Consider the following 25,445-nt stretch of genomic DNA (forward strand, 5'->3'; position numbering starts at 1 on the left):
ATCTACTGCATCCCAGGTCATCAACAGTTGTCCTGATTTTTGTCTTGTCACAGGACTTCAATGACTCTGGAAGAGAGAGTGAGGCTGACAACTTTGTGCAACTCTGCCTCACTTTCCAATTCAGGCAGGCTGTGATATCGTTGGTCCTCTTAGAAAGCAAAGGACAAACAACAACGAAGATTCTGTAGGAGTGCAGAGACCAGACCATAACCATCTTCAGAAGCTTCAGTAGCATCTAGTCTTGGAATTAAAGTCTTCCAAGCAGGTGGCATTGGGCAGCCAGGTGGCAGAGTGGATAGAATACTAGGCCTGGAGTCAGGAATACCTGTCTTTCTGAGTTCAAATCTGGCTTCAAACACTTACTAACTGTGTGACCTTAGGCAAGTTACTTAACTCTGCCTTAATTTCCTCATCTGTAAAATGAGCTAAACAAGGAAATGGCAGACTACACCAGTATCTTTGCCAAGAAAACCCCAAAGGGGTCACAAAGAGTCAGACACAACTGAAAAGACTGAAAAACAACAAAAACCTTTCTCCTCCCTCCCTTCTTTCTTTTCATTTCAGAGGATCATAGATTTAGAGCTGGAATCACCAATAAACATATTTAAAGCATCTCGAGGGAGCACGGTTGTAGGGAATGGGGGGATTTGAACAGAGTTAATCAATCAGATCAACTTTAACCCCCATAAAGGAACTGAAAGCTTCTGTGACCTGAAATATTTATCAGGTGAGAGCACATCTCTATTGAATCAATTATTCAACCTTTAAATTAAATGTGGAAAAAGTCCTTGGTCAATTTAGATATCTTTGAAACTCACTGAATAAATTCGAGTGACATTACACAGGTAGAATGTTTGAATTGGTTGAGAAAACTTGGTCATGCCCTTTGGATTGGTTATCTGTAAGATAATGAACCAGTTCAGAACCCAGGGATTTAATCATCTTTCAGTTTAGTGGCCATTCCAACCATGCCCCTGAGAAGGAATAACTTGGGGGTGGGGAGGAAGAGAGTGACTTGGCCAAAGCTTTGTCCTTGGTCTCTTTTGATCAGAGGAGAACCTTGTGAAATTTGGGGGATTAGAGTATTTGGAGATTTTTATTTACTTCTTAGCAGTATCCTTGAGACAGCATTTCTGGTGGCAGTGACTGTATTGGGAGTTAGGAACAGACTGGCCAGAAAGCAAAAAGCAGAGATTCGAGATTCTGTGATGAGCCCAAGAGAAAATCTACACCATACTTAAGGAGAACTTTGTTAGTATTTCACAAAGTGGAGGAAAGGACTTGGAACAACCAGAATCTGGTTATCTCTTTGCCAACTGTGCTCTCTAAGCACTTTCTCCAAGACTCTGAATGTTCCAGGGACAGACTCTGTCAGTCTTGTGGGCCAATGTTTTGTTTCAACTACTATCACCATAGCAAAAAGCTTTGCCTTGTAAAATCTAATTAATTCTGTCTGACAGATTGATATCAACTGGTACTCTTCGAGGACAGTGGGACCTCATGAGCTTTACGACAAGAAACCATCCCCAACTCCTTATGACTACTCCCAGGATAATACTTTAGGATCCTAAGGTCAGAGATTGAAAAGACTTAAAGGTCATCTAGTCCAATCCCTTTATTTTACAGATGAGGAAACTGAGGCCTAGAGAAGGAAACTTATCTCAAGTCACATAGGTAAAAAGTAGAAGAAACAGGATTTAAAAAAACAACAGGTAGTTTCAGTCCAGATTCTTTCCAGTGCAGTTTACCTAAATTATCTCATTTGTTTCTATGTCCCTGTCTGAATTTTCTTTTTCTTATGTGATTTTTCCTCCCCTGGAATTTATTGCTGTTATTATAATTGTTTCTATAGTTGTAGTCTGTGAGTGTGGTTATATTGGTCTTTCTCTCTTCACTCTGTATCACCTCATATAAGTCTTTTGTTTTGGGGGCAGGTATTACTCATGTAACCCATCTACTTTGCTAGGTAGACTCTAGGCTCATATGGACTGATCTTCATCCTGGGAGCTTGACCGCAAAGGGTCAGATTCTTACCTTTTGGCCTGCTGCCCCCACGTGGATCAATCCAGGAAAGTCTTCGTGATAAAACCTAGATATAGCCATGTCTAGGGTGTTCTAAAGGTGGGTGGTAGTATCCCCAAATCTTGCACAGGTACTCAATATACAATATAATTATGGGCTATAGGACAATTTTTATTTCACCCTAAAGAAAATACATACTACCCAAAGGACTCACAAGAGCCCATGAACAAATACAGAAGCATAAAACATTTATATAGCTCATCAGCTCCCTTCCTTCAAAAGAGAACTGAACTTGGGATTGCTAATAGGATAACCTTTTGCTATTTTTGCCAGCAGAACTGCTAGTATCACCCTATAGTTAGACTCCCAGTGAAAGTTAAACATTCTTTGGAGCTTAATAACAAGCATATTTCCTTTCCATTGGAACTGCACTATCCAAATAACTTACTGGCTCTGCTCTCCAGGTAGGATGCAATACAAGAACCATGCAGACTGTCTTATTCCTTATTCAAGGACCATGGTGCATTAATAAATTTTACCTCTCCAGTGCTCAGATTCTTAAACCAAGGGACTCTTGAACTTGAGTTATCCATGAGACCACTATCAAAGTTGGTGCTTCCCATGCAATCTCCCCTCCCTCCTCAAAGGCTAGATTCTGAGATAAAAATGCCTCGGGAATTCATTCCTCCCCGCCCCTTCCCCTCACCCCCTCCAGGGGGTTGAAGTTCAGAAGAGTATCTTTGAACTCAAGCTTCATGCAAGCACATGTCTCCTACTGCTATGGGCTTCTGCTATGTTACTAGTGCTGATTCTGGTCTGGTAAAGTTGAGGGGAGGAGGAGGAATTCTCACTTTTTTGCTTCACTTCGGAAGAACGCTAAGAGAATAGCTGGAGAGAGTGCTCAATATCTACCAGCTTGCATTTATAGACAATGAGAAGAGCTGGCTACTATTCAGTCAGTCAAGTGCTGTGTCCAGTAAACTGTCTTCAGAATAATGGTCCACGCCCTGTAATCTCATCACTCTGATTGGTAAATTTATTTAATTTCTTCAGGGGTAATAATGGCCCATATTCTATAATTTTATTTTAGTTTTTTTGTTTGTTTGTTTGTTTGTTTTTAGGCAATTGGGGTTAAGTGACTTGCCCAGGGTCACATAGCTAGTAAGTGTCAAATGTTTGGTCTGAGGCTGGATTTGAACTCAGGTACTCCTGACTTTGGGGCCAGTGCTCTATCCACTGCACCACCTAGCTGCCCCCCTTATTCTATAATTTTATCAGGGTGTTTGGAGAATTCTTTAATTTCATGAGAAACTCCCATGATTCACCCTCTTTATACCCGTATTTATAATTTCTTATGGTATAATGATATCATGTACCATAATTTGTTCAGCCATTTCCCAATCATTGGAAATTGCATTATTTCTAGGGTTTTACTATTATGAATAACACTACTAGGATTATTTTGGTACAGAGAGAGCTTCTCTACCCGCTCCCTTCCCTCAGCTTCTATAAGTTAGGTAGAAATTGGGTTTGATCATTAAGACAGGAACAAAAGGGATTTGTTCTCAAAATCTGCCAAAATATCATGCTGCCTTGATATTTTTCCTTTGTTGGATTACATGATAGTGATGTCTGTCTGGAAGTTGGTTTTGGAGTGCTAGGTTTTACACTTTTTTTTTCCTCTGATAGTTTGGGACAGGCTATGAGAGAAGAGATTCACAAACATATTTTAGGAAGGTCAGTGATAACAATGTTTGGGAAGCCATTAATTTGGGGAGACTGGAGTTCTGGAGACTGAGTGTAGTACAGGATTATGAGACAGGAAAGGAAAAATGGAGAGGTTATAAAGAATTAAGGTTGTGGGTGGGGACAACCAGAAGAGTAAAACTTTTGAAACAGGAAGGATATGATAAATGAACTAATCAGAAAAGTAATATATGTAGTCAACACGAAAAATAAAGGAGAAAAGAAAATTCTCTGGAGAGAAGTGGAAGAAAGAATAAAAGACAAAAAATGTTATGGAGGGCTTTGTGTAGATATATGGAAAATTAAAACACTTTTTCTTGATCACAGTAGATTTTAATTTTGCTTAGGGAATTTTGGGCAATGTTCCAATTTTGAAGGTGAAAAGAATATATTGTTTGAAATGGAATGAGTTATAATGGGACAGATAAAGGTGATCCTTGAGTATAGGTTCTAAACTATTTCATCATTTTATTAAACCCCTATTCAAAATGTTAAAATAGAAGAAAACTTGGACTTTCTATGACTTGTTATTTTTTTTAATTATCCTTTTACTTTTCTATATGATGGTTGCTTTTCAGCTAAGCAACTGTCTTGCATCACATGTTAGTGACATTTAAAATTCTGTAGACAAGTCTGTCTTTAGAATGACTTGTCATTATTCTCTCTCTCTCTCTCTCTCTCTCTCTCTCTCTCCTTACAAGAATAAATGGATGGAAATAGAATGGAAAGATCAAAATCCTACCTTGACCTTTCATAAACACACAGGGTATTGGATGAAAATTTGTTTTTGTCTGTGGCTGAAATCTAAGTGTTTTCTATCTGGGGAAGGAAATGTGATGTTCTTTTGTTATAAAATTTGCTTCATTGTTAGCATTAGCTGTGTGATTGCTGGGCTCTGCAGAGTTTTTTTTTATGGCAGCCTTGCTCTGATTCATCACTCAGGCACCATGTTCTGCCTACTCAAAGAAAAGAAAATGGAGCATTCAAAGGGAGTACAAGACTAGTAGGAGGTATAAAATGACTTTTCCATGCTGTGTCTGAAATCAGGTCTGTCTTCATCTTGATTTATTTCCATAGTGCATCGCTGAGTGGTTCCTGAGTCATGCTCTGCCTGGGAAAAGAACCTCTCTTCGTTGTCCCTTTAATAATAATAATTCACATTTGATATTGCATCTTAAGCTTTGTGAATCACTTTACATACATTCTCAACTGATCTTCACAACAACCCTGAAAGGCAGGTGTTGTAACTGTTATTACCTTTTTGTTTTATGGATTAGAAAACTGAGGACTTGCCTGGGCGCAGGGGTTGGAAACCTGTGGCCTCAAAGGCACATGTGTCCCTGTAGGTCCTCAGGTGAGGCCCTTTGACAGAATCCAAACTTCACTGAACAAATCCCCTTAATGAAAGGATTTGTTCTGTAAAACTTGGACTTGGTCGAAAGGCTGCACCCAAGGACCTAGAAGGCCACAAGTGGCCTTGAGGTGGCAGGTTCCCTACCCCTGCCCTAAACTCTCCCTTCCTTCTACCTTCCCTATTACTATAGAGGGCAACATAATCTTCCCAGTCCCTCAGGCTTGAAACCTAGAAGTTATCCCAGACTCCTCACTATGAGGGTGGGACCCTCCCCATATCCAAGCTGTTGCCAAGGCCTTCATTTCACCTTTGCAACATCTGAATACACCCCATTCTCTGAAACTACCATCACTCTAGGATGGGCCCTCAGCCCTTTATACCTGGACTGCTGCAATAGTCTGCTGCGGGGTCTGGCTGCATCAAGTCTCTCCTTACTCTAATCCATCCCCCATTGAGCTACTAAAGTGATTTTCTTAAAGTGCAGGTCTGATCATGTCACTCAGTAAACTAGTAGTTTCCTGTTGTCTCCAGAATCAAATACAAAATGCTCTGTTTGGCATTCAAAACCCTTCATAATCTAGTCCCCTCCTATTTTTCCAGTCTTTTTATATTTTATGCTCTGATCCAATGACGCTGGCCTCCTGGCTGTTCCACAAACAAGTCACAAGAGATGGAATCTCTTGGCTCTGCGATGTCCCATATGTGGAACATTCTCCCTCCTAGGACCTCCTTGGCTTCCTTTAAATTCTGACTGAAATCCCACCTGCTACAGGAAACCTTCTCCAACCCCTTTTAATTCCAGTGCCTTCTCTGGGTCAATGATTTCCTATTTGTTTTTTGTATGTAGTTTGTACATATTTGTTTGCATGTTGTTTCTCCCATTAGATTGTAAGCTCTTTCAGGGCAGGGACTGTCATTTGCCTCTTTTTGTATTCCCAGCATTTAGCACGGTGCCTAGCACAATGTGGGTTTTTAATAAATGTTTATTGATTAATTTATTGATGTGTCAGGCAGGATTCAAACTCAGGTCTTCTTGACTCCAAGTTCAGTGCTCTATCTACTACTTCACCCAACTACCTGGCATGATTTCTGTCATTCCACAGAGTTGAAACTATCCCATTCTGAGGGTCTAGTAAATGTACTTTTAACCACTGGTCACTTGTTTTCATCTTGGTCATAATGTAGACAATTTTTTCCCGCTCCTATATGCCATTCTATCCAGAGTTCAACTAAGTAAGAGGAAAACCCTAGAGTGTTGGGGAAAATGGGACCAACAGGTTATGATGATTAAGGCCAGTCATCAGAGTCCAAGAATAGAATTCCTCAGGGAAAATGAGGCACGTCTCCACTTTGGTACATGAGAAAGCAAACCAGAGGCCAAGCCAAGTCAAGCCCAAGATATTGGGAATGCTAATTCAATGGAAGCAGAGAAAGGCACAAAGTCTGCAGCAGCAGTATAAATTTGGAGTTACATGTCAAAGCTGGGAGGACACACTGTGAAAGGTGTAGACAGTGCTTCTGTGCCCCATTCTTTTCACTGCCCTGGGTCTGAATAATACTTGACCCTGAAAATTTGTGCAAAAGTGATGATTTTTTAAAAATATTCTCTTTTCACATTGCAGATAATGATGGATCCTTTGATGTTTCAGTATTTAATGAAACCTGTTTGAAATGGAAGAGGAGTCCTAGAGATGCTGCAGAAGAGCAAATATACCAGGTAAGATGGTCTTCTTTTGAACAAAATGGAAAATAAGCCATTCATTCATTCATTCATTCATTCAGTCAGTCAGTCAACAAATAGTTACTAGATGCCTACGGTATCATATGACTAGATAATGAGGGAGATACAAAAGTAATAAGATACAATCCCTATCCTTAAGAAGAAAATCTTGAAACTGAGGAACTTAAAATATTTTATAAATACTATCACATATGCCTATTAATATCTAATAATAGCTTTGGAGCTCAGAGGCAGTGTGGTATTATGCATAAACTTGGATTCAGAAAGACCTGCCTTTAAATCCTGTCTTTGACTACACGACCCTGGACAATAACTTCTTTTGTCTTAGACAATTTCCTAGGACTTATCCACTAAGACTTTAGAGTTCCCTATTCCCTTGGAGATAGGAGTTCTGCACAAGGAAATGAGATCCTTCCTGTATTTCAGTAACACTAAGCCTACATTCTTTTTTTTGGGTTTTTGAATATTAATGTGAATGATCATAACTCATTTTCCTGTAAAATAGTCATCTGAACTTGGAATTTAAGTAACTTCTTGAAGGGCTACATGTTCACATAAAAGTATGCCTTTTTAAAAAAATCAGAAATTTCACATAGAGATATGATGAAGTGAAAACCAGAAATAATTTCATTTAAAAAAGGGGGTCGCTATGTTTTTGCATATAGGAGGAACTAGCCAGAATATAAATGGTGTCAAAGAGTGCACATTTAGAGTTTTGTTGGGGATAGTGAAAAAAGTCCCCATTGCCTTGATGCTCCAACTCAGCCCCAGCTAAGCTATGGTGAGAGGGATAGAGAAGTTTGTTCTACCCTTCCTATTCTTTTTCCATCTCTTAAACTCAATCAATCATCTAACCAACAAGCATTTATTTCAGCACCTATTATGTCTTCCCTTGTCACTTTACTAAGTGCTGGAGATGAAAATACCGAGAATTACATAATCCCTATTCTTAAGGGGCTTACATTTGAAAGGGGAGACAAGTAACATACACACATACACAACTAGCATATGCATAATATGTATATACGGAATAAATATAAAGGGAATGAATACAAATAAATACAAGATAGAAAGTGAGAGTACTTGCAATTAGAGGAGCAGTAAGGGCTCCATATAGAAAATGGTGCTTGATCTGTGTTTTGAAGGAAAAGAAGGATTGTTTGAGGCAGAAGTGAGGAGGGAGTGCACTCCAGCTATGGGGAGCATCCAGTTCAAGAGTATGGAGATGGGGGCAGTTAGGTGGTACAGTAGATAGAGCTCCGGCCTTGGAGTCAGGAGGACCTGAGTTCAAATCCAGCCTCAGACACATAACACTTACTAGCTGTGTGACCTTGGGCATGTCACTTAACCCCATTGCCTAGCCAAAAAAAAAAGTATGGAGATGGTAGAATGCTTAGTGTGAGGAACAGAGAGGCTGGTTTCGTTGGCCTCTCTGTTGGGTAGAAGGAGGGGTAGAGACTACTATCTGATGAAGCTGGAAAGATAGGTTTGTGTCCTTAAAAACTCTAGAGGCAATAGGGAGCCATTAGAGTTTATTGAATTGGGTAATTGTATAATTAGATCTATGCTTAAGGAAAATTACTCCCAAAGCATGTGTAGGATGCACTGAAGAGAGACCTGAGACAGGGAGATCAATTAGGAGGCTATTGCAATCATCTAGGTGAGAGGTGGTGAGCAACTGAATTAAGATGGTGGCTATGTGAGTAGAGAACAAAAGGATGAATGAGAAAGATGTGAAGATAGAAAAATCAGTATTTGGCAAATGATAGGCTATGTGGGATAAGAGAGAGAGGAGAGTTGAGGATAATACATGTGGAAGAAAGATGGTGCCTTTGGCAGTAAGAGATGTCTGGAAAAAGGATGGGTTTTAGAGAGAAAGATAATGAATTATATTATGATCATGTTGGATTTGAAGTGTTTCTGGGACATCCAGTTTGAAATGTTCCATTGGTGAGAGGAATGAAACTCAGGAGAGAGCCTGGTTCTGAATGTATAGATTTGGGGGTCAGCTGCACAAGGATGATAATTGAAACCCATAGGAACTGCTAAGGGTACTGAGAGAGAATACACAGAGAGAAAATAAGAGGCCCCAGCTGTTAGGGGGCATTGTAGAGATGATGATCTAGCAAAGGCAATTGAGAAGGAGTGGTCATACAGCTGGGATAAGAACCAGGATAGGGTAGTGTCACAAAAACTCAGATAGTATATTGGAAAAGAAGGTGATCAATAGTGTTAAATGTAGCAGAGAGGGGAAGAAGCTGAGGAAAGAAGATAAGAGTTGGCAATTAAGAGATCCCTGGGAACTTTAAAGACAATAGTTTCATTTGAATGATGAGGTCAAAAGCCAGATTGCAGAGAGCTGAGAAGTGAGGGAGAGAAGTTGAGGCAATGTATTTATACAGCTTTTCTAGAAGATTGGTTTAAAAAAAGGGAGAAGAGATTTTTAGATGAAAATTTGAGGGCATAGTAGAATCTAATGAAGGAGAGGAGACTTGAGCGTTTTTGAAGGCAGTAGGGATGGAACCTTAAATAGAGGATGATTAAGAAGACAGTCTGATGGAGAAGAAAGGAGGGGATGGGATCAAGGATGGACAGCAGAAGTAAGAAAATAAGCTTTTCCTAACTATCTGCTATGTGCCACGCACTGGACTAAGCACTTTACAAAATTATCTCATTTGATCCTCAAAACAGCTCTGGGAGGGAGGTTGTAAGTAACGTGAATTTTAGTGTGTGTAAAGTGGATTTTTTCTTATTCTTTCTTAGAGTTTTCTTCCCAGGATCCATAGCCATAGCAATCTCTACTTCCCAGGTGTTAGATAAGAGTTCTCACGATTATGGTTCAAAACAGTTTCTGCCATGCTTGCGCAATAGATATAGGGAGGAAGTGATGTAAAATTGTGAGGCTATTGCTGGCAGTGTGCCTTCTTTGTTGCCTTATAAAGTGGGCACTGGTCAGTGACTGGGGACCCCCAAAGTGGTGAATATGCAGGCTGAATGCTGTGCATGTCTTGATTGGCCCCTATCAAGGCTTGGGAGGGGGAATTTATGTGTTTGCCTCAAATGGCCCCCATTGAGGCTTGAGGGGATTTAGGGAAGAGCACAAGTTGTGCTGGTCTTGACTGACCCCATCTAGATGAGGGGTAGTTGCCCTGCCTTCATGCTGGCCTCTTCAAGAAGGATTGTTAGGGAATGCTGTAGGAGTTGGTGCTCCCATTATCCGTGAACTCCCTTTGAAAAGACTAGACTAAAGTAAGCTTATTTAACCCCTTATTGTGACTCCATTCCTGTCTTCTTGTCTGCCTGGATCAAAAGTGAACCTGCTAGTGAGAGAGATGCTAGAAGCCCTCCTATGTCTCCTTCCTAAGAAATGGCATAGTCAGTGTGTTTACTTGTTCAACAGAGATATTATTATTATCTCTATTTTTTAATTGAGGAAATTGTGACAGAAGCTGTTAAGTGACTTGCCTAGGACTATATAGCTAGTGAGTATACTCAGGTCTTCCTGACTCCAGGCCCAGTACTTTATCAAACACTTTATCAAACCTAGCTGCCTCTGGGGGTAGGGGGCTGGCTTTAGCAAGAAGAAGTGCAAACTTATTATCAGACACTGGTAAAAAGACAGTGGAGAATAATGTCAAGGGGTTTTGAAATGAAGAGAAGGGGTGAAGTAGAAGCTCAATGCTAATAGCTTCAATTTTCTTAGTGAAATGAGACAAGGTACTACTCAGCTTCTCAGCTGGGTAGAGGGAGGAGGAAGTGTGGGAGAGTTGAGAGAAGGCTTAAAATAGTTTCTGTGTAGAGTAAGATAGGAAATCGGCTAAGGAGGAATAAAATGATTGCTTTCTTCAGTGAGGGCCCAGTTGAAATTGGATAAAATGAATTTATTTTATACCTAGTCAGTACAATTATGACTTTCTCAAGCACTGTTCAGCAGCATGTAAGTAGGAATAGAAGAGGAAGATGGTTGCAACCATCTAATCCAGGTATGAGATTTGACAAGAGATGAACATTGAAAGTACAAGGGATTGGGGAAAGGAATTCAAGGGTATAGAATTGAATTGTTTAACTATAGTGTTGGTATTAGCAATGAAGAAAAGTGAAGACAGAGCAGTGATTAAGGTCTGAGGAACTGGAAGTCATAATGAGGGCAAGTTTAGGAAGTAAGCTTAGGAAGGTTGATAGAAGAGATAGGAGGTTATGGCTGGGTAGGGGAAAGTCAGAATTTTTGTTAAGGAATTAGAATACTTATAGGCAGTCCTACTAGGATCCATTCCCATATATGGTTGAAATAATATAAAGTAAGTCATGAGAATTAAGGAGATTGAGAAATTGGGAGGTTTGAGAGAGCAGTAACCTAAATATTGAAGTCCCCTAGATTAGAGTTGAGGAGGTGAGGAAGATATTGAATCAGTTGTACAACTCCTTGACAAAAGAGGGAGAATGACCCGAGGATACACTACAGGTGCCATGATTTGAATGAAGTAGAATACAATGCAATTCAAAACAGCTGACATACCTATCCACTAAAAATCTTTAATTAGCTGCTGGGTCCTTTGCTCAGTGTTGTGTATTTGTCCATATAACCTGCCCAGCAATTGGTAATGGGTGGTGAGCAGAATATTGTTGTGTTGGCAGGGTGTAACCCAGTCTTTGAAAACAGAAGTTGGACTGAAAGGCTTAAGTCAATATTAGTTTAAGCTCAATATTAATTCAATGTTAAGCCAAGGAGGTCTTAGTTTGCATGACTAAAGGCATAGTATACAAAAACCCCCCAAAAAAACCAAAACCAAAAAACAAAGGAGGCAGGGGATTGGAGAGACTATCTTTATGGTGTCCACTTCTGAAATCCATGTATTTGGAAGAACATTGACAAACTGGAGTGAGTGCAACAAAGGACAATTTCTTGTGAAGGGACTGGATACTGTGGGACTGAAGGGCCTGAGGAAGATGAGCCTGTTGAAGCAAAGATTTAGGAAGGATATAGGGTCATAGCATTAGAGCTGGAAAGGACCTCAAAGGCCATCTGGTCCATGATGGCTGTCTTTCATTATTAGAAGAGCTGTCATGGAAGATGGATTAGGTTTGCACCATGTGGCTCCAGAGACAAAAATTAGTGCCAGGGTGCTGAAGTCGCTGAGGCAGTTTTGCAAACAATATGAAGAATGACTTCTTGACAGTTTGGTTAGGATTTGTGATTTAATTAATGTAGGGAATTTTTGGCCTGGAAACTCCCTCCATTGATACAGATTAGCAAGTTATCCCACAGTTTAGTTTTAGAAGGTTGTCTGAGGCATTGAGACTTTAAGAGACTTGCTCTTTGTCATGTGGCTGATATAGAACTGTCCAAAAGTGAAATGGATAAGAGCTTGCCTTTATATTGTGTCTTAAGATTTGCAAAGCACTTACTACTATTATTTCATTTGATCCTTGTAACAACCCAGTGCTATTATTATAACACGTCTTTATGAATGGGGAAACTGAGGCAGAAAGAAGTTAACCAGCTTGTCCAGTGTCGCACAGCTAGGAAATGTCTGAGCTGGCTTTGAATTCAGGTCTTTAAAACTCTGTTTTAAAGTATGTATGTATGTGTGTGTGTGTGTGTGTGTGTGTGTGTGAGATAGACTACTTTGGCAATCTGAAGTCTATAGACCTGTTTGCAGAATAATATTTTCTTTTTTTTAAATTTATTTATTTTTAGTTTTCAACATTTACTTTTTAAGTTCCAATTTTTTTTAAGATTTAGAGTTCCAAATTTTCACCCCATCTTGCCCCTCCCCCCACCCCAAGATGGCATGCATTCTGAATATCTCTTCCCCTAGTCTGCCCTCCCTTCTATCTCTCCCCCTCTTCTCTTATCCCCTTCCCCTTCTACTTTCCTGTAGGGCAGGATAGATTTCTGTACCCCATTTCTTGTATTTCTTATTTCCCAGTTGCATGTGAAAACATTTTTTAAAAACATGTGTTTTAAAACTTTGGGTTCCAAATTTTCACTCTTCCTCCTTCCTCACCCACACTTATTGAAAAGGCAAGCAACTCAATATAGGTTATATGTGTGCAGTTACACAAAACACTTCCATAGTAGTTATGTTGTAAAAAATTAACTCTATTTCCATTAATCTTATCTTCCCCCCCCCATTTATTCTATTCTTTTTTTTGGCTAGGCAATGGGATTAAGTGACTTGCCCAGGGTCACACAGCTAGTAAGTGTTATGTGTCTGAGGCCAGATTTGAACTAAGGTCCTCCTGAATCCAGGGCTGGTGCTCTATCCACTGCGCCACCTAGCTGCCCCTTCTATTCTTTCTTTTGACCCTGTCCCTCCTCAGAAGTGTTTGCTTCTGATTACCCCCTTTCCCAATCTGCCCTCCTGTCTGTCATTCCCCTGCTCTCTTGTCCCCTTCTCCCCCTATTTTCCTGTAGGATAAGATGTATTTCCATACCCAATTTAGTGTGTATGTTGTTCTCTCCTTAAGCTAAATCCTATGACAATAAGATTCACTCATTCCCTCTCGCCTTCCCTTGTTTCCCCTCCACTGTAAGAGCCTTTTCTTTTCTGTTTTTTTTGTGAGATAAATTATCCCCTTCTACCTCTCCTTTCTCCTTCTCCCAGTATAACCCTCTTTCACTCCTTAATTTTATTCTCCAGATATGACCCCCTTCATCTTCAACTCACCCTGTGCCCTATCTCTCTCTCTCTCTCTCTCTCTCTCTCTCTCTCTCTCTCTCTCTCTCTCTCTCTCTCTCTCTCTTTCTCTCTCTCCATATATAAAATTTTTCCTTCCAACTACCCTAATACTGACAAAGGTCTCATGAGTTATAAATATCATCTTTCCATGCAGGAATATAAACAGTTTAATCTTAATAAGTCTCTTATGATTTCTCTTTCCTGTTTGCCTCTTCATGTTCCACTTGAGTCTTGTATTTGAAAGTCAAATTTTCTATTCAACTTTGGTCTTTTCATCCAGAATGCTTGAAAGGCCTCTATTTCACTGAATGACCATTTGTCCCCTGAAGGATTATAGTCAGTTTTGCTGAGTAGGTGATACTTGATTGTAATCCTATTTCCTTTGCCCTCTGGAATATTATATTCTATGCTGTGCGGTCCTTTAATGTAGAAGCTGCTAAATCTTGTGTTATCCTGATTGTGTTTCCATAATACTTGAATAGTTTCTTTCTGGCTGCTTGTAATATTTTCTCCTTAGCCTGGGAACTCTGGAATTTAGCTACAATATTCCTAGGAGTTTTCCTTTGGGGATTTCTTTCAGGAAGAGATTGGTGGATTCTTTCCATTTCTATTTTGCCCTCTGGTTCTAAAATATCAGGGTAGTTTTCCTTGATAATTTCTTGAAAGATGATGTCTAGGCTCTTTTTTTGATCATGGCTTTCAGATAGTCCAATAATTTTTAAATTCTTTCTCCTGGATCTATTTTCCAGGTCAGTTGTTTATCAAATGAGATATTTCACATTGTTCTCTAATTTTTTCATTCTTTTGGATTTGTTTTACAGTATCTTGATTTCTCATTAAGTCACTAGCTTCCAATTGCTCTATTCTAACTTTTAAGGAAGTATTTTCTTCAGTAATCTTTTGGACTTCCTTTTCCATTTGGCCAATTTTGCCTTCTTCTCCTCATTGGCTTTTTGGACCTCTTTTACCATTTGGGTTAGGCTATTTTTTAAGGTATTACTTTCTTCAGTACTTTTTTGGCTCTCCTTTAGCAAGCTGTTGACTCTTTTTTCATGATTTTCTTGCATCACTCTCATTTCACTTCCCAGTTTTTCCTCTGCTTCTCTTACTTGCTTCTCAAAATCCTTTTTGAGCTCTTCCAAGGCCTGGGACTGATTTAGATTTTTCTTGGAGCCTTTGGATGTAGGAATTTTGACTTTGTTGTCTTCTTCTGGTTGTATGTTTTGATCTGCTTTGTTACCAAAAAAAGATTCTATGGTCTCACACTTCTTACAAGGTTTGCTCATGATCCCAGCCAATTACTTGAGTTATAAACTCTTTATTAAGGTAGAGGTCTGCTTCCAATGTGGAGAATGTACTGTCCCAAGCTTTGAGGGTTTGTACAGCTGTTTTCAGAGGTACTTCTAGGGAACTGTAAATTTTCAGTTCTTGCAAGGTGGTATGATAAGGGGTGAGGTGTTTACTCCTTTCCTGGCCTGTGCTCTGGTCTATGAGTGACCACAAGCACTCTTTTCTGCCTTGGAACTGTGAGGAGGATTTTCTCTTAACTGCCACTACAAGCTCCACCATACCAGAGCTCCTCCTTACCCCAGGACTACCCCTCAGAACTGTGACCCAGATCCAAGCAGAGGCCAAGCAAGAGATTTCTGCCTCAGCACTGGCAAAGAGATCCCCACAATTGCCCTCTGATCAGCCACTCAATTTCCTCTCAGTCTGTGGGCTAGAAGCTCAGGAAGCACTTGCCACCTCGGGCTGTGCTCAGGTTCTGGGAGTCTAAAAAGTAGCTTCTCTCTCACCACAGAAACAGACTTTTCCCACTGACCTTCTAAGTTGTCTTTGGTGTTCGTGGGTTGAGAGGTCTGGAAACCGCCACAGCTGCCAGTGATTCAGTCCTCTGAGGCCTGGCCTGGGTTTGCTGCAGACTGCACGCCCATGCCAAACTGTGCTCTTCTACCAGCCTAGCACGATATACCTTTCCAATCAACCATTCAGGTTATCTTGGGCTGGAAATTTGTTTCAATCAGTCTTTTTGTGGGTTCTGCTGCTTTAGAATTTATTTAGAGCCATTTTTATAGGCATTTGGAGGGGTTTGGGGGAGAGCTCAAACAAGTCACTACTTTCACTCTGCCATCTTGGCTCTGCCCCCCAAATACTATTTTCTAATAAATAAAATAAAATACGTGGGATTACAAAGGGAACCAATTATATTGTAATACAGCTATGAAAATATGTTTTTTAAAGTTCATGGAGCCCAGGTTAAGAAACTCTTCTGTAGGAGATTATAAGGTGGGGGCAAGTGGACCCAGGAGAAGGACCTTCAGACACAATAAGGATAACTCCTAGGCAGTCTCTTTCCTTTGGGTGGGGTGTCTCCAAGTATTGCCTCAATTTTCTTTTGTTTGGAATGACTTTAAGTGTGTTAGGCATGGCTTTTCCTATATTTGAGAGAAGTGTTGGGATAAATGAAGTGATTTTTAAAAGCTCCTTCTCACCTTAAATTTGTTATTATATTCAAATCTTAGAGTAGCTTCATTAAGAACTCAGTTATAATGATGAGCACTTTTTGTTGGATGTCCACTAGAGGGCAAGGCTACCACATGTTAAAAATCAGATTGTTATCAGTCTTTTGGTTAGGTCCTCCTTTGATGCAATAGAGCCCTGTAGCCTTGTTGATACAAATTTAGTATAATGCCTCTAATTATCTCGGGGTTTGTCAGTAGGATATCAACTTTTTGGGGACAAAGTTGTTTTATTGTTTTTGTATCCTCAATGCCCAGAGGTAGCTAGGTGGTGCAATGGATAGATAGATCATTGCACCTGGAGTCAGGAAGACCTGAATTCACATCTGCCCTGTCACTTAACCTCTCTGCCTCAGTGTTTTCAGTGTAAAATGAGAATAATAACAGCACTTCCCTCACAGGGTCAAATGAGATACTTTCAAAATGCTTCACACAGTGTCTGGCATAGTAGGTACTTAATAAATGTGTTTCCTTCCTTCTAGCACAGTGCCTAGCATGTAGAAAGTATTTCGTAGTATGCATGGTGTTATTGAATTGCACTGAATTATCATGACATTTTCTGCCTATTCTCAAAACAGAAATAATTTTCATTCAAAAAATGGATGTCTCATTGACAGGATCAGGATTAAACAAAACACCAAAAATTAAGGTATTAAATCTAAAAAATAATTGGGAATCATAAAGACTTTTCTGATGTTGTTGTTGTTGTTTTTGTGCTAGTCCCAGAAATGTTATCTCTAAAGAGGAGAAGATGAGTTATTAAGATGAAGAGGAGAGAGAAAGGCTAAAGTATCTCAAATGAAACAACATATAAAGCATTCTGTCATATAAATCATTATTTACCCCAGGGACCAGAACATGATACAACAGAAGTGGAGTAAGTTGATGTCAGGATATGAATTCAAATCCTGGCTTTACACTTGTAGTTATCTACTGGTGTGATCTTGTAAGCAGCAAAAGTCTTAACAGGAATTCCACGAAGCCATTGTTTGAATGAGGAAGAACTTTTATTAATGACCTGGCCAGACCAGGTGTCCCACGTGTGGACACACACATGTGGGACAGATACACAGCTTTTTGTTCCCTATTCCCAATTTGAATTTCACTTCCCTATTTCCCCATTGGTTGGGTACTATAGATGTTACAGCCTATTTGAAGTACCTAATTTCACCTCTTGAATCTCCACCCCTAATTACATCTCCCACTCCCCACAATTCAGTGACCCAGGCCCACATTTACTTTTGCCCTTGTGTGGTGTGGAAACACCCCTTTTGATGTTAATCTATACCTAACCTCAGAGCCAGTTTTCAGGCAGTTAGTCTATTCACCCACCAATAGTGTTTTCTTATTCTAATTTATGGCTTCCTTTGTTCAACTTCCACCTAACCCTTAGATTGCATTTCTTAGGTTTCAGGTGCCTTTTGTGGAAATAAAAACTAGCTATTTCTCCCAGTCTCGGTCAAGACACTTTTCCTGTCTGGGTTTCAGCCTCCTCAATTACAAAATAAGAGGATTAATTTGATGACCTCCAAGGTTTCTTCTAATTCTATATCTTTGATCCTGTGAAACTGATCAAAAGGCATAGTGGAAATTGACTAAATCTCTCTCCTTTCTCTTCTTTCTGGTCTATGTTTTTGTGAAAATTTGTTTTGGAGGATATCTCCTTGTGAATTTGTGACAAGGAATTCTCTATTTTTTTTATGAAAAGTTTTTTTTTAATCATAAACTTAACTCTGGTTTTAACAAAAGAAATGAAGTGAATAAAATGCCAAATAAAACCATAAATCCAAACTATATTTTAGTAAAATAAAAATATATAATTTAACAAAGCAATAGCAATATTTTATTTGCTTTATTTTCCCTTTTGACAATTTTTGTGTAGAGTTTTGCTGCCATTGTTATCTATATGTAATTGTAGTTCATGTGTAGGTTATTGTAAATATACTTTTGTTACTCTGCATAATGGTGTGATTTTCCTTGTTGATAGGATGTGTTGTTATTTTTATTATAAGAGACAACCTAGAGTAGGCGACATGGGTTTCAATGGGACTTCTGCCATTAGTTGTTTCTTGGGTTACTAGACAAGTCACTTAACTCCAGTCCCTCACACGACTCTCTAGCATTTGTCCACTAAGCCCTAGAAGAGTTGATTTGGAGGGAATTACACTGATGAATCACATATTCTTTAAATAATTACTTTTAATTTATTGTACTCATTGTTTTCCCGTCTTGAATCATCTATGTATTTCTGGCAAAACTCCTACTTGGACATACTACTTAGTAAAATATATTGCTGTATACTGTTTTCTAATGTTTTAGTTAATATTTTGTAGTGATGATACTGATGATATGATGTTCATGATAAAATAAAATTATTAATGATGATGACACTATACTTTTTTCAGTTTTATCTCTGCTGGGTTTGGGGCTCAAAACCATTTTAGCCTCATAAAAACAATGGGGGAATATAACATTTATCTTGCAAACAGGCAGTATGACTTCTTTGTTTTCTTTCTCTGTTTTTCTGTCTTTCTCTTTGTCTTTTTCTTTCTGGACCAGGCCTATGATTTCACTGGCATTGTACATTGAAGCCCACTTTGCAATTTATAGTCTTAGAGTTGCTTGGGAGTGCTGAAAAGTTAAGTGAATTGCCCAGGGGCATATGGGCAGTTAGAGGTGAGATGAGCCTGGCCCTTCTTGACTCCAAAGCCAGCTCTTTATCTCTGAGTCCATGAATTCTATGAGATTTTATTATTGTTGTTCAGTCGTTTTTTTCAGTTGTCTAACTCTTCATGACCCCATTTGAGGTTTTCTTGGAAAAGATACTGGAATGGTTTGCCATTTCTTTCTCCAGATCATTTTACAGATGAAGAAACTGAGGCAAACAGGATGAAATGTCTTGCCCAGAGTCACACAGCTAGTAAGTGTCTGGGGCCAGAATTGAACTTAGGAAGGTGAGTGTTCCTGACTCCAGGCCCAGCACTTTATGCACTATGGCGCCACCTAACTGTCCATCCCACCTTCTACAGGAAGGCTTTTCCAATCCCTCTTAATTATGGTGTCTTCTCTAAGTTGATCATTTGCTAATTATTCTTTATATAACTTGTTTGTACATAGTGGTTTGCATGTTGTTTCCCTCATTAGATTGTGAGCTCCTTGAGGGCAGGGGGACTGTCTTTTGCCTTTCTTTGTATCTCTGCCTCTGGCACAGAGTAGTCTATGAATGCTTATTCACTAACTGACTGATTATCTTAGATTCATTATGATCCCTTCTTCTTCTCATTTAACTTGAGTAATTTCATATTTTTCTCCTTTTTTGTTTGTTTGCTAGTTATTTAGAATTTGTATTTTTTTAAAACTGTGATTAGTTTGATTTATTATTTCAATTATAGTTTTTAAAGAGCACAAATTTTAAGTAACCAGCAAACAAAAAATAATATGGTCTTACCTTTTTAAATTGCTATCCTTTTAGATTTTCCTAGGATTTCTCTGAAGAATATGATCAATTTTGTGACAATTCAATATGTATTTGAAAAAATGGATACATTCCTTGTTTTTTTTCCATAGGCAGTCCTCATATATCTATTACATTAAGTTTCAGTACTTAATGTGCAACTTCTTTCTAATCTATCATTTTGTTTAATTTTTTAAAATATTCTATTTGCAGAATTTTAAAGTCTCTTATTGTTATTTTCAATCTGTTTCTTCTTTCAAGACTGAGCTTTTCTTTTATAAATTTAACTGTTGTATTGATTGGTGCTTATATATTCACAATCAGTGTGCTGTCATTTTCAATAGTGCTTTAAAGCATGATGGAATTTTTTGTTTATTTTTATGCTTTCTGGGTTTTAATATCAATCTTATTATATCACCAAATGCAACTCCACATTTTAAAAGTATCTAACTTTGGAATGTTAAAACTACCCATTCTTTCACTTTAAATCTATGTACCTTTTTAGGAATAATTCTTTGATATTTTTAAACATCAATTTTATTTAATTTTCAGTTTCAAATTCGTTCTGTCTTCCCAGCCCCTTCCCAGCCCATTGAGAAGGCAAGAAATACAAAACCCATTACAAGTATAAATTCATGTTAAACAAATTTCGGCATTAGCCATGTTAAAAAAAAAAGCAAGAAAAAAAGCAAAAAAATATGCTTCAATCTGCAGTCTAGTCTGCCAGCTCTCTATCTGTAGGTGAATAGTATTATTCATCATGAGATCTTTGGAGTTGAGGTGGGTCATTGTGTTGATCAGAGTTACTAAGTCTATCACAGTTGATTATTTTTTTTTACAATGTTGCTGTTACTGTATACATTATTCTGTTGGTTCTGCTCACTTCACTTTACATCAACTAATAAAAGACTTCCCAGCTTTGTCTAAAACCCTCCCCTTCCTCATTTCTCACAGTACAATACTATTCTATCACATTCACATGCAATAACTTGTTCAGCTGTTCTCTAATTGGGGGATGTGTGATTCCTTTAAGGAACATACTGTTCAATTCTGGTTTTGATTCTCCTCTGCAACTCTTTGGTGGAGGCAGTTCAATCTTTTAAATATTATATTAATTGTTGTATCTGACTTCATTTTAACCATTCTTTTAATGTTCACTTGTTTGTCAGAACTAGATAGAAACTTTCATATTTTGCTATGGATAGAGAGCTGGGCCTGGATTCAGGAAGAGCTGAGTTGAAATCCAGCTTCATATACTTTCTAGCTGTGTGACCCTGGTCAAATCACTTAACCTCTGTTTGCCTAAATGCCCTCATCTGTAAAATGGGGAGAATAACATCTATCTCCCAGGGTTGCTGTGAAGATCAAATGAGATAATATTTGTAAAGACCTTAGCCTAGTATCTGACATACAGTAAATGCTATATAAATGTTAGCTATTTTTATTTTAAAGCTAAATTCAAAAGAACTAGTTTTCCTGTATTTCATATTAGTTTTATGACTTTTTTCCTGTGGTTAGCTATGATATCCTTTAACTTATTTAATCCTCTTTATATTTTGTCTTTCCTTTTCTTCTTAACATTTTTCTTTCAAGTCCAATTTTACCATTTAGTAATTTAACAAGTAACAATGGTATAGCTATTGTTCTTATCCATAGTAATCACAATTAAAAAATCTATTATTCTAGGCACTCAGGTCTCCAGGTGTTTCTCTAGTTCAATTCCAAAGGCTCTTTTGAAGTATAGTTTTTTTTCCCCTTTATGAAATCTTTGTGGTCGATCATTATTTTTGAAAATCATACAGTTTTTCTAGGAAGCTAATTGTGGGATTGAAGCCCAGCTTTTTTCTTAAATTTTATGTTTTATGTTCCAGCTTTTTTGTTTTTGTAGAAAAATTGTATTTCCTGACTGATGTTTTTATTATTATATTTTTCTTTTCATTTCTTGAATGAATTTTTTTCTTTATCGTTTTGAAGCTTGTGTATGTATCCAGATTTTTTCACTTTTCCTTGTTGGTGTTCTGTTGACACTTTGTTAGGAAACTGATTTTTTAATAGTTTTGGGAATTTGTGGGGCTAGTTTCCTGAAATATAGTGACTGAATTCTTTTCTTGTTGGGAATTTTCTGGGAACTCAACAATTCTGAGGGTTTTTTTCTTCTTTATCTATCCTTAAAATCTATCATTTTCATTTGCATTGTTTCTAATTATTTCCCCAGATGAATTATTTTCTGGGTCCCCCCCACTTTAACTATTATTTGCTATCCTATCTTCTATTATGTTAATCCTGTTTTTAGTTAGAGCTTTTAATACTTAAAATTCTCCATTATTGTTCACCTTACTAAGTTTTGTCATCGTTTCCTCCCAAGATTTTTTTTAAGTCTCATAGAATCAGCACTCAAGAGGAGAAAGGGGCCTTGGAGGCTATTAAGTTGAACTTCCTCATTTTACATGAGGAAACTGACACAGGTCGAGGTTGAATGACTTCCCTAGAGTCAAGCCTAGTAAGTGCCTTAGGTCTTTGAACTGAAATCTTCCTAATTCCGAGTCTAGTACTCTATCCATGTTACCACTTAGCTGTTGCCTTTAATATCTTTCAGGATTTTAAAAAATGTTGAGTTTAATTCTTCTCTTAATTTGACTGCTTTTATGTATCTCATATCCTGGGATTTCTTGAATTGTTTCTAGTGCAACTTCAAATATAATTTTGGTATTTTCTCCTTCTTACTCTAATAATTATTATAATCATCACCATTGTCATCATTGCCATTATTATAGTGTATTGTATTCTAACTCTCCTTGGTATGCTTATTATGGTTTTGGTGTGAATTTTAAATTTCTTGTAAGAATTTCTGGCAGGTTTTGGGTTTGGGCTTTTTTTTGGGGGGGGTATTTTTATTGTTAATATCAGAATATAAGTTTGTTGAGAACAGAGATTGTACTTATATCTCCGGTGCCTAGCACAGTGTGTAGCATACAATAGGCCCTTAATAAATATTTTTTGATTGATTGTTGAGTAGTGTCATAAAGTGCCATGCTCCTTTTCATCCTATCAGTTCATGTACTTCCCAGGAGAAAGACACTGTATTTTCTTTGCCATCTGAATAAAATCTCTTATACTTGACCATAGTTAAGTGTTAGAATGGATTACTTAGGAGAATTGAAAAGTATTTTCTTAGCTGGTCTCATTTGTTGGGATGAAACTCAGTTCAGTCTAGACATCAGGAGTCAGGGCTAGAGTGTGGGAGGATTGACTGGATGACAACTTCTTAAGATTTCCTCTGGTCTCATGATTGCACAAGGGGTACAGGTAATGAGGAAGGAAGGATTAATAAATACTATGGGATATTAAACACCAAAATCCTTGATACATGAAATGGTTCAACATCAGCAACTTATGCAATTTTTTTAATGGAAATTACACTTAAAAAAAAAAAGGTGTGTTGTCATCTACCTTTCTGCCAAACCCTAAGGGCCACTAGGGCCCTTCCATCTGATTTACATCTGATACCTCCTATCTGTCTTGTCTCCTCCATCAGAGTGGGAGCTCTGGGAGAGCTAAGAGTGGGCTATTGTATTGTTTGTACGTCTAGTGCTTAGCACATTGTTTTGCTTATACTGAGTGTTTAATAGATGCTTCTTTCCTGATCCATATTCGCAAATTTCCCATGCTTTCCTACTGGTAGTCCTGATGCCAGTCTTGATGGTTGGTGAAAATATTTGCAAGTCCTGCTGTTTTTTCCAGCAAACCTAGGGTAAAGGAAAAGTGAGTACAGTTCCTGGACCTGGAGTCAGGAAGAATCATCTTCTTGAGTTCAAATCTGACCTCAGACACTTACGAGCTGTGTGACCCTGGACAAATCACTTCACTGTGTTTGCTTTAGTTTCCTTATCTATAAAATGAGCTGGAGAAGGAAATGGCGAACCATTTCAGTAACTTTCCCAAGAAAACTTCAAATGGGATCACGAAGAGTGGGCAGTGACTGAAAATAACTAAACAGCCACAACAATGAAAATGAAATTGAAGGGTGGGAAGAAAGGGAAATATTTTTCTTGCTTTGTCTTCATCTTTCTTGAGTTCTTAATATTTAGAATGAACCAGAATTTTAATATTGCATTATTCTTTCAATTTCATAACAGTTTCAAGTCCTGGGACAAAGATGGTATCAGAGTCATTTTTATCATGAGGTATCATTTAACTTTACTACAAGAGAAAGATTTCCAGAGGTTTGTTTAGAACTGTATCCAAGAACTTATTACACAGTAAATATCACCACCATGGCATCTCCAAAACAATCGGCACACGTCATCCTAGCAACAAGATCAGGTAGGTCCTGCCATCTTTCTTTTCTGTGTATCTCATGACAGGAAGTTAATTAATTGTTCAGAGTGGTATAGTGGAATGTGCATGGGACCAAAGGATTGTAGATTTAGAGCTGGGAGAGACCTTAGATGCCACAGAGGCCAACCTCTTCCTTTTTCAGATAAGGAAACTGAGGTCTAGAGAGGTTAATTTGCCCAGTGTCACAGAGCTAGTAAGTGTCTGAGGTGGAATTTGAACCCAGGTCTTGCAGACTTCAAACCCATCACCTTATCCACTACATAATGCTCATCTAAGCTATGACACAGTCTTTCTGTTTGGTGTTAGGTAAGTCACTTTAACTCTGTAGGCCTCAGTCCTTTCATCTGTAAAATGAAAGGGTTAGAACTCTGTGACTGCTAAGAGATTTTTTTTGCTAAAATTTTATGATTTGGAGAAATTCATACAGAGATAATTTAGAGATAATCTATAATTCATATAAAAATTCATTTGCTTACTCCCAGATTTGCACTTCCTGACATGCTGAGATTCTGAAATGGAGTTCCTAAGGGAAATTAGAAGAGGCATCTTGACGTGGTTCAAGAGTTATTTTGATAATAAGGAAACACCATAAGTAAATCAGAATTTGACAACAATGTACTTCTGGCACATGTAACTCATGGAAACGTTGAGTTTTAGGTGTTTAGGGGTGCTGGGACCCCAAAATAGCGACATGCAGGTCCTGCCTGAATGAATTCTACCCAAGCCTTCTTTCAGCCAAAGACAAGGTTTATTAAAGATCTGCCATATTGGCCAGACTCTTAAGGAATCTGAACATATGTGACACTCATATTGACAAGTGGCTAGATTGAATCTGAGCCATTGGCCAGATTGAATCGGAGCCCCTTAATGGAGATGGATATTATATACAGAAAGACTGTGAGAGGGATCTAGGAGTGGCCAAGTAGTCTGAGGTAACTGTGAGGTAACAGAGAAGGACCGGAACCGCGTGGGATACTGGGGTCTAGATAGGATCTAAGAGTGGAGGTCTAGGGTGGGGCTAAGTACAGACAATGAAACAGCACAGGTTTTAACAGGTCAGGAAAGGATTGAGAAGAAATCCATTAAAAATCCAGACCAATTTTAAATTTCTTATCATGAATAAGGCAAAGACTGTATTTGTTTTTGTCTTGGTATCTGCAGTGTCTGGCAAAATGCATATACCTAAACATCTTATTGGTGCAAAGCACTGTGCTAGTCATTTTGGGGGAGGTAGGGACAAGAATTTATTATTAATAATAATAATGATAGCTAACATTTATATAGCATCCATTAGGTGCTTAGTATATGCTTATTGAATGAATGAATACATGAACACTCCTGCCCTCTGCTGCCCTATCTTTACAGATTCATTGAACATTATTCCCCATTCTGAACACCCAAACTGGCCAGGTTGGCCTTCTCTGTAGTTCTCAGTCACAACATTCTGTCTTCTGCCTCAGTGCCCCTGCAGTGTTTGTCCCCCATTCCTGGAGCACTCTTTCTGCTTTCCTCTGCATAATGAAATCCTTCTCTTCCTTTAAGACAAAGCTCAGGCACCAAAGGCCTGAAGCCTTTCCTTATCTCTTTC

The 25,445-nt window shown here is 38.4% G+C and overlaps 1 protein-coding gene across 1 annotated transcript in view; it reads left to right on the forward strand.

The window, feature by feature from the left end:
- The window catches only part of SUSD1 (sushi domain containing 1), a 334,279-nt gene that overhangs the window by 159,782 nt on the left and 149,052 nt on the right, over positions 1–25,445 (forward strand). The window contains exons 10-11 of the mRNA XM_078152858.1: positions 6,745–6,839; positions 23,656–23,842. Coding sequence (XP_078008984.1) covers positions 6,745–6,839; positions 23,656–23,842 — 282 coding nt within the window. The remainder of the gene's footprint in view (positions 1–6,744; positions 6,840–23,655; positions 23,843–25,445) is intronic.

This window comes from Phascolarctos cinereus, unplaced genomic scaffold (genome assembly GCF_003287225.1).
Source record: "Phascolarctos cinereus isolate Bilbo 61053 unplaced genomic scaffold, phaCin_HiC Scaffold_4;HRSCAF=312, whole genome shotgun sequence".
Taxonomy (NCBI): domain Eukaryota; kingdom Metazoa; phylum Chordata; class Mammalia; order Diprotodontia; family Phascolarctidae; genus Phascolarctos; species Phascolarctos cinereus.